The sequence below is a fragment of the Sceloporus occidentalis genome, unplaced genomic scaffold (genome assembly GCF_023333645.1).
Source record: "Sceloporus occidentalis isolate IW3139 unplaced genomic scaffold, rSceOcc1.0.p SCAF_14, whole genome shotgun sequence".
In the NCBI taxonomy this organism is placed as follows: Eukaryota; Metazoa; Chordata; class Lepidosauria; order Squamata; family Phrynosomatidae; genus Sceloporus; species Sceloporus occidentalis.
This window is the reverse complement of record NW_028316994.1, coordinates 11,713,596-11,723,466: the sequence shown is the minus strand read 5'-3', so window position 1 is coordinate 11,723,466 and position 9,871 is coordinate 11,713,596. Positions and strand designations below refer to the sequence as shown.

Here is a 9,871-nt window from a genome sequence, read left to right as displayed (position 1 = left end):
TCAAAGGAGTGAAACATGTTTCATGTCGTGCCTATCTGTTCCTCTTAAAGGATGAACAGATGTAATACTGAAGAAATGCATGTGGGCATCCTTTCTGCCCATACTCTGTTTCTACTCAGAAATGATTACTTCGCAGACATAATTGTTTTTCTGATGAAGTCTAAATTATTATATGAAACACTAGAAATACATTGTCTAAAGAAATGCTGCAACCCCTTTTCTGAGATTTGGGGTGCCTCTACACTGTGGAAATAATGCGGTTTGACACCACTTTAACTGCCATGGCTCCATCCTCCAGAATCCTGGGATTTGCAGTTTTGTGAAGCACCAACACTCTTTGGTAGAGGAGGTTAAAGATCTTGTAAAGCTCTATAGAATAAAATCCCAGGTCGTCATAGGATGGAGCTACAGCACTTAAGTTGGTGTCCAAATTAATTTTTTTCTACAGTGTAGATGCAATCTTATTCATAAGATTCTGACCAAGCAAAGTTCATGACTTCAGCATCAATTCAGGTCATTTTCCTGTTCTCATACTTTTTGTAGCATTTCTCCCTTGATGAAATATCTGCTAATATCAAAAGCTTGTACTTTAAAAAAAATGAGTTAACCTAATGAAGCTGTTGTCATAATACAGGATTTTTTTAAAAAGATAAAACTTTTACTATCCACATACACATTAAAAATGAGAAGTCTGTAGTCCACAATTAATTTAACAGAATGGTTTGCATATGAAAATGTAACATTTATAGGCTGTCATGTAACTGTGTACTTCTAATTCGTAGGTAATTTTCAGATTAACTCTCTTAGCTGATTCCAACTATGTGACCCTGGAGTACGGTCATGCTTTTGTGTTTGATTAGCATAGTTAATAAAATGCTATCAACAGTCACAAGAATCCTCCCTAATATAAAGTTGGATTATTTTTTTCCCCTTATGGCCATGCTGTTGCTTTAATTTTCTCTTCTGACCATACCTTTATGTTTTGAATATTGCTTAGATAGCAGAGGCAGGTCATCTCCTTTTAGTTAATCAGATGAAAATCAGGAAGGTAACTGAACAACATGGACACAACCCATGATTCCTGCCTCTTCCAAATTCACTCTCCATCTTTCTTCCGCTACTCTTCACTCCATAAATTTACAATGGTCAATTAGATTTTCCTTTAAAAGCTCCAACCCCAATATCCTACACTGGCTTTTTAAATTTGCATAACTAAGTAACATCTCCAAATCCAACATCCCGCAGCCCACCTTAAGAACCAGTAACCATATCAGACCTATGTGAAGAAGGTCCATTTAGCTTCCAATTGGGGCACAAAGAGGATAACTTTTACACCAACACCTTTCTACCAGCAAGCAAGACTTCTACAAAGATTTGCAACAGGAGCCCTGTTTCTGGCAGGAGGGGACTGGAAACAGCAAACTCCTTACAGACTCATCAGAAGCTGAATGGACCTCTTTCATCCAATCTAGTTGCTGGCTCTTAGGTTGGACTGGGGTAGCTTTAAGTCTTATATGCAAAGGGACCTTTAGCATCTTTGAGACTCACTGTGTAAAAGAAGTTGTAACATAAGATTTCATAGATGTGGGGTATATCTATTCTATAGAAATAATGCAGTTTCACACAACTGTAATTACCATGGCTCCATGCTACAGAATCTTGAGATGTGTAATTTTGTGAGGCACCAGCACTTTTTGGCAGAAAAGGCTAAAAACCTTGCAAAACTAAAAATCCCAGGATTTCATCGCATGGAGCTACAGCACGTAAAGTGGTGTCAAATGGCATTATTTCTACAGTGTAGATGCACCCTTGGTCTACTTCCTCAGATGCATTTGAGGAAGTATACCAAGCCTATGAAAGCTCTTGCTACAAATTCTTTCATACAGTCGATCTCAAAGGTGCTACAAGATCCCTTTGCATACTGATATTCCAGACTGATACTGTTATGTCTCTGAATTCTACCCACTTAGTTTTAAAATAAGACTGCATAGTCTTACTGAATATACAGCATATCCTTAACTGCAATATTGAATGCTATCCCAGTTCTTTTTTCCAAAAATTGACCCCTGTACCCACCCATCTTTCTACAGCTTGGATAGCTCCTTTAAAGTTCATAATATACCCTGGAGTAGATTCATGACCCCATGATCCAAGCCACCACTACACCCAAGTTTTGTTTGCTTTGATAATAATTCCCATTTCTGTACCTCAGTAGGAGTCAAAATGTTGTTCCATCCAGCAGATGCAGAAGGGCCATGACAGAATGTGGAAAAACCAAATAATGCTGTTCTCTGTGTTTTTCTCTAGTACTCCTCTGCAGGACTGACGGAGCGAAGACTGTAAGGAACCTGAGCAAAGCCCAAACTGACTTTGAGCGTACTTTTAATAAGCAGCTGAAATGAATCATTGGTTTGTGACTCTTGGGAATAGTGCCGTTTTGCATTGAAACATCATCTGTTAGGAGGCAGATCCTACTATATGCCAATATGTCTCAGCTTTTTGGGAGGGGGAGGGTAATAAAAAAATATCTCTGAAAAAAAGCTCCTCTGGGAATTTTTAAATTTGGAGATTTCTTTCTTTCTTTCTTTCTTTCTGGCATTTATATATTGCCTCTCAGACCACGAGGGTAATGTGCAATGGATAAAAACATTTAAAGCAATCTACAGAAAAATCCTTAGGGTTGCCAGGCTGAAATCTGGAGCAGGCTCCTGTACTTATAATGATTGCATAGAAGATGGAATTTCAGCAGTTGTTGCAGGTTACTTAGCTGCATCTTCTGCATCAGACATGAAATGGAAAGGAGCCCCCTTTAGTTTTCAGTCTAACAAGCCTACGTATTTTGTAAATATATGTGGGCTTGTGTATGTCTGTGGCAGATGCCATTCTACCACTTCCCATAATGCCCTGTAAAACGGCAATCTCGCCTTAGTTTTTCCCATGGACCCATTGCTGCCTTGGACAGTAGAGAAAATGATTTGCCCCTTCAAGATGCATAATAACAATGGCTGGTCTCCTTTTCCCTGGCAGAAAAAAAATACAACAATAATAAATTAAATAATCAACTTTTTTTTATGACACCCATCCACCTCATCATCAACCATCTAAGATTGTTGCTTCATTCTTTCTAAGAGTAGGGCTGGCAGTCACTCTGTCTGCTACTGGCAGCACAAGAAATATAATATAATAAAGATCAAGCAAGAATCCATAGTGATGCTAAAGGGGAGAACCATCACCTCTCTCCCCCAAGAAATTTTGGAGGGACTTCTGGGAGTGGAAGTCCAAAACACCTGGAGAACCAAAGTTTGGGAATCACTGCATTAGAGCATTTATATGGCTTTTGTCATGTAGCATGAGTATATGGTTTCTGTAATTCAGGATGGCTCAACTGGTGACATAGAATCAGAGTTGGAAGAATCTCCATCAGTCCAACTCCCTGCCATGCAGGAATACACAGTCAAAGCATTCCCAACAGATGGCCATCCAGTCTCTGTTTAAAAACCTCCAAAGAAGGAGACCCCACCACCCTCTGAGGCAGCGTGCCCCACAGTCAAACAGCTCTTACCATTGGGAAGTGCTTCCTAATGTTTAGGTGGAATCTCTATCTGGTAGTTTAAATCCTTTGCTCCACATCCATTAGGAAGCACTCTGGAGCAGCAGAAAAGAAGTTTGCTCCTTTTTCAATATGATATCCTTTCAAATGTTTAAACATGGTTATCATGTCACTGCTTAACTTTCTCTTCTCCAAGCTACACATACCCAAACTAAACTTGGGTATATGTCTTTATTTGTTTATTTTACACAGGAATGTATGTCTCACCCTTCTGTGCATACATGCTAGTACTCACAGCAATATAAAATCATAATACAGTATAGAATCAGACATTCAACTTTTTTGAATCATATCTTTATTCACTAAATCTAAATAGTATACTTCATACATCTTACATCCGACATCGTAGCAAGACAAACAACAACCTAAATAAAAACAAAACAATACAGTTTCTCTACAAAACATTCACAAACTTATAAATATTACAACAAATTTCCCCTTGTAAAAACACCTAATATTTATATATTCACTTCCATCTGTATAAACCTTGTTCTCTCTGATGCTCCTTGTTCTATCTTACATTAACCTAAATGTACAATTCTATTTTTAATCAAAAAGGATCACTTTACTTTTGTATCTTTCTGTCAAGTAAACTTAGAGTCTGTTTAACTCCTTAATTATATTCATACTTCATGAATATATTCATTACCATTATTTTTGTAATCTTGTTACCATATGTATTCAGTTTTTGATTCTTTATCTTTCTGTTCTTTTGTACAGAGTTCTTCCCTTTTAAAACTTTTTAAAATGTGATGAAAATGTAGAGACAATATCATGAAATAAGAGAAATCACGGATCTGATCACATTTTACCATTCACGTTGCAACCTGTGAACTGGGGAAGACAACAAAACTAGAAGGTTTATTAGGCCTCTTATGCGTTCACGGCTGAGGTAGCATCCCATTTGATGTTCTGGAAAAGTCAGTACAATTTCTTGAGAGCCATGTAAGGAGGAGGCCAAAGCCAGTGGGGGGCTGCTGAAATATAGCTCACCATACCAGATAAAACATGGTTTCATCTATACACAAGGCAGAGTCAAAAGGTATCTTATGAACCCCATTCTAGCCTCTGTGTGCAACTGCATTTGTAATGTTTTTGAGATTTTCATGGAACACATAAAAATTGCTGAAGTGTGTGTTGTCATCTACAGCTTTTACGAGATTAGCCTCACTGTGAATCTTGGTTGTTTTTATTGTTGTTGTTGTTGTACCTTCAAGTCACAGGTTGGGGGAAACTTAAAATCAAGGCAATAGTGTCACAATCATGACTGTGAATACAAAACAGTTCCCTAGATTTATTCAGCTGTAATTGTTCCATATTCATAATCACTTCATTTGTTGTTGTGTTGGTTTTGTTATGTGCCTTCAAGTCATTTACACCTTATGGAGACCCTAAGGTGAATCTATCACTGGGTTTTCTGGGGCTGAGAATGTGTGACTCGTCCAAGGTCACCCAGTGGGTTTCTATGGCTGAGCGGGGAATCAAACAAATGAATTAATGCAGAGGTATCTGGTGGCTTCCATATGAGCAGTTTAGTGAATCCCCTCCAAATTTTAACCCAATCTTTAAAGGAGATAGCCAAGATGTTAAAACCTATTTGGTAAATGGAATTCATTGACTTGTGTTACTCCTTTAATGCTGAGCTAAAATCCAGAGTGGATTCACAAACACAGTGATGTGAAAGCTGCTATTAGAAAGATTAGTACCAGCAGTAGCAGAAGTAAAAGCAGCAACAATATGGCATTACTAAAGATGGCACCGTAACATGAGCAATCAATGAGAGCTGACCCCAAGAGCATGCCATTTCTTCCTGATATTAAGAACTCTCCCTCTCTCCTCCATTTTCTTAAATGTCTCTCTTCCTTCTCAAAAACCTGGCCAGGGCTCCTTTCACCTGATCATTCCTAAGACAGTAGATCAGAGGGTTAAGCAGAGGGGCAATGGCAGAATAGAAGAGTGTTATAACTTTAGTGTTCTCAGTGTGGCTTTCTCCACTGCGTCCTCCTATGTACATAGCAACCACAGATCCATAGAACATTGTCACAACAGCCAGGTGGGAAGACATTGTCGAAAAGCCTTTGATGCCAGTATTTTGACCCGATGCTTTTACCAGAGTGAAAACCACACCTGCATAGGAGACCACAATAAACAAGCAGGTAGCCAGGATCATAGAAGAAGTGGCGATATAACAGAAAAGAGGGAGGTACCCAAGTGGAGGGCAGGCCAAGGCTAGGAGTTGGCCAGAGTCACACAGAAAGTGATTAAGAATATTGGAACCACAGAAGGACAACCTGGAGATCAAAAATACTGGGGTAATGTACCATAGGAAGCCAACAACCCAAGATAACACCACCAGGGTGTGGCAGAAATCTCGGGACATAATTTGAAGGTACCGCAATGGGTAGCAGATGGCCAAATAGCGATCCAGAGCCATGGCGGAGAGAAAAAGACATTCGGTAGTGCCGAGGGAAAAGAAGATGTAAAACTGGAGAAAGCAAGCATGGAAGGAGATGAGCCCACCTGGGAAAGATAAGTCAAATAGCATCCGTGGAACAGTGGCACTCACATAACACATCTCCAGCCAGGAGAAGTGGCTCAGCAGGATGTACATGGGAAGGCAGCTCAAGCTGTCATCTTGAACTATTAGCATGATGATGAGGAAGTTCTCAGCCAAGGTGAGGGTATAGACAACTATGAACAAGGCAAGAAGAAGAAGGCGCCCTTGTGGTCCAACTCTGAAGCCAACCAGAATGAAGTCCTGCACTGTGGTTCCATTCAGCAGCTCCATGTGGAGAACACAGAACAAGTGTGCAAAGAAGTTGGACTCTCAATTGTTCAGTGGCAATTTGAGATCTCCGATCTGATACTTAATGTGGAGGAAGCATCACTTGAGAGGATAGGAGACACCACCAAGAGAAACCATGCAGCTGCTTCTACTATTACAACCGTTGTCTGTTAATTTGCAGAAGAAGGAGATACTTCTGTGAATCCACTGTCATTTTGTGATGAGTTTCTACAAACAAACAAAATAAAGTATTACATACCCAGGCTGAGCTGGTTTTAGTCTCTAATGATCCGTTTCTTTTGACTAGCAATCTTTCTATTTTACATGTGTAAAATTTAGCAGCAATGGTTCATATTGACAAAAAATGAGAACAGGTATGCAATGGTATTCTGTATCCGGTGATATTGAGAAAACACACTTGCCTGAGATCTTACCGGTTGAGTAGATCAGTTCGAGATCCAGATTTCTTTGCAAAAATCCCATCAACCAGCAACCACGAAAAGTCCAGTAGAAACTGTCAACCCACCACGACTTCAGTGTGTCTTAACTTTCCTTCTGCCTTAACCTGTCATCAGTAGATTAAGTAAGTAGTAAACTACAATCTGTATTTATTGTAATAATGTTCTCAACTTCCAGGGTTGCAGAAAGTTACCAGAAAAATTTAGGGCTGTTCTTCAGAGGTTGAATTTTAGCAAGCCTAAGCTCTCTCTCTAAGATATCCACCTCATCTTCTTTTGATATGGTAATAAATCAATATTTCCGTACCTCATTGTCACACTGCAAGCTCCCCCAGATAACCAAGGGCAATGTTTCAGCATCTGAAGTGAATATATTCTTCTTCCCGTCATGCACCAGACTCACAGTTGACATTGGTAGTGGAGACAGAAGAGTATGCATTGTAAGGTGAATTTAGGCAGGTCAGTTGTGGTTTTCAAACTGACTTGGAGTCTTTTGTTTTAAATGGCTTCCTACAGCTTTCCTCCAACAAAAGGGTTGTCCTATGAGAACTCAGCCTATTGAGGGTAGTTCTTCTTTTCATCAAAACAAGATCTCCACAGAGATTCAGACAAGCTAGTAATTTAAAAATATTTGTATACAGTATTCCTCTGGTCTTGGAAGCTAAGCAGGGTCATCCCTGGTTAGTGTTTGAATGGGAGACTGCCAATGAATACCAGCTACTATAGGGTATATTTTCAGAAAATTCCTTGCCTACCAACACCTAATGAAATTCATGGGGTTGCCATAAGTCAACAGGCAACTTGAAGGCAAATACACACACATTCCTATGTACAAAGCCACACATGGAGACATTTCAGCCTGTGGGTTTCATAAGTATCACCCAGCCACAATTTTGGGGGTTCCTAGAGCTCCTGAGAAAACCCCTCCCCAAAAGCCTGATGAATCTTACAGAAAAAAATTAAAATTCAGTCTTAAATATCACCCAAAATTGGCCCAAAAGACCCAAACCACTGCAAAAATGTGGCAGTTTGGGTGATAGTTATGTACCACTAGCATTCCACCTTTGGTAGTAACAAAGCAACATTACCATTTTCTCCTACATGGTCCATGAATATAAGAACTGCCCAATTTAACCCAATTTAATAGGGAGAGTCCCAGTTCATCCCTTTTCATTCCACTTTTTAGATGGTTTTATAATGTCTCTGGTTGCATCTACACTGCAAAATTAATGCACTTTGACACCGCTTTAACTGCCATGGCTCAATGCTATGGAATTCTGGGATTTGTGGTTTTGTGAGATATTTTGCCTTCTCTGTCAGAGCACTCTAGTACCACAACAAACTACCAATCCCAGAATTCCATAGAATGGAGCCAAGACAGTTAAAGTGGTGTCAAACTGCATTAATTATGCAGTGTGGTAGCAGTCCCAGTTTCTCTCTCCGCTCCTCTGTTTCCTCCATTGTCCTCACAATACTTCAGTTGCTGCAAACTGAGTTGAATGGGCAAAACTAGTTTACACTCAAAGTAGTTTGAGGGGGTGCAATTTTACCCTTCTCAGTAGGCTCAGCAAAAGCAAACTGCTGTGGCCTCTCCTAGATTATGTGTTATTCCTCATTAATAACTTTTGCCATCCTGACCATGCTCTGATGTTGCTTGTTTGCATGTGTCTCAGGTTTCTGCTGTGAAATGTTGGAAGATATGTATTCTTGGCCCCACAACTTTGGTCACTGAGTCAGAAATACCCAAGAGGTCATTTTCTCTAGTCCCCAAGTTTACAACACTATGTAGCTGCAAAAAGCCCAAAACAAAACAGAGGTATGTGTCTATAGAAAAGCTTTTCCAGGCAGCAAGATGCAGTGCTTAGCAGAGTAAAAAAAAAACAGGATTCCTAGATGCCAGGGCCAAGTCCCATTTTGCCAGTTCTCAGGGCAAGAGAGAGGAATCTCAGGGTGAGTGTACTCGAAAAGTGAATGTATCTATATTTCTCTCATTACATCCATTTGGTAGGGTTTTTTATTATTTGAATGGTATACTCTACAGATATGGCTCATGCTTCACGGATCATGCTTAATGATATAATCAGGGGCTACCCCTTGCAACATATACCATATAACCATGTTATGTAATTTATGTGTTATGTAATTTTATCATGTATATTATTATTATTATTATTATTATTATTATTATTATTACATCATCAGAGCCTTCTCACAGGGAGTCATCTGTAGGTTTCAGGTTTTGGTCCTGAAATCTCAGGATCTGGGATAGTCTTGACCTTGCAACCCTAGAGAAGAGTTGTTTTCTATTATCCTTGGGGACTTTTGCTAAAGGATAGCATGGTTAGAACTTGGGGAAAAGTTACTTGTTTGAACTACAACTCCTCAAATTTGGAGAGTTGTCATTCATAAAATGAAATTTTCCAAGCTCAGGCCATGAAGATCTTGAAATCTTGGGGTTTGTAGTTCAGTGAGACACAGGTGGACAAGTCTACCCTCCTTACACTGCAGGATGTCATCATGATAGGTAAAGTGGGATCATATCACTATAATTGTGTAGTGTGAAAGGATCTACTGTGATGGCTAGTAGTCTGGACCACTTTACTGGGGGACAAATTATTTGTTGTTGTTCATTGCTGTTGTATGCCTTCAAGTCATTTCCAACTTATGATGATTCTAAGGCAAATCTGTTATTGGGTTTTCTTGACAAGTTTCTTCAGAGGGGGGTTGCCATTGCCATCCCCTGAGGCTGAGAGAGTGTGACTTGCCCAAGGTGACCCACTGGGTTTATATGGCTGAGCTGGGTTTCAAACCCTGGTCTCCAGACCCATCATTTCTCATCTATGTCCTCTGAACTGGATATTGGATTTGGATTTGCTGACTTGGATCGTAGCTGTCTTCCACTTTCTGACCTCATAGACTCCAGGTCCTTCCAAAAATCAACCCATTCACACCTCCTCTCTGTAACATATTGTTTAAATTCTTTACGTGCCTAAAGGCTGAATGTGTCTTATATCAAGA

The 9,871-nt window shown here is 39.7% G+C and overlaps 1 protein-coding gene across 1 annotated transcript; it reads right to left on the bottom strand.

Annotated features, from left to right (window-relative positions):
- Window positions 1–5,456: 5,456 nt before the first annotated feature.
- LOC149303963 (olfactory receptor 11G2-like) lies at window positions 5,457–8,684 on the bottom strand. The gene is made up of 2 exons (XM_089480710.1): window positions 8,663–8,684; window positions 5,457–6,403 (listed from the first exon to the last, which is right to left on the bottom strand). The coding sequence occupies exon 2, from the start codon at window positions 6,396–6,398 to the stop codon at window positions 5,457–5,459; it is 942 nt and encodes a 313-aa protein (XP_089336836.1). The 5' UTR covers window positions 6,399–6,403; window positions 8,663–8,684.
- Between the last annotated feature and the right edge of the window lie 1,187 nt (window positions 8,685–9,871).

Excerpts from the sequence above, each read along its gene's own strand:
- LOC149303963 (XM_089480710.1), bottom strand. The coding sequence starts at position 6,398 with ATGGAGCTGCTGAATGGAACCACAGTGCAGGACTTCATTCTGGTTGGC.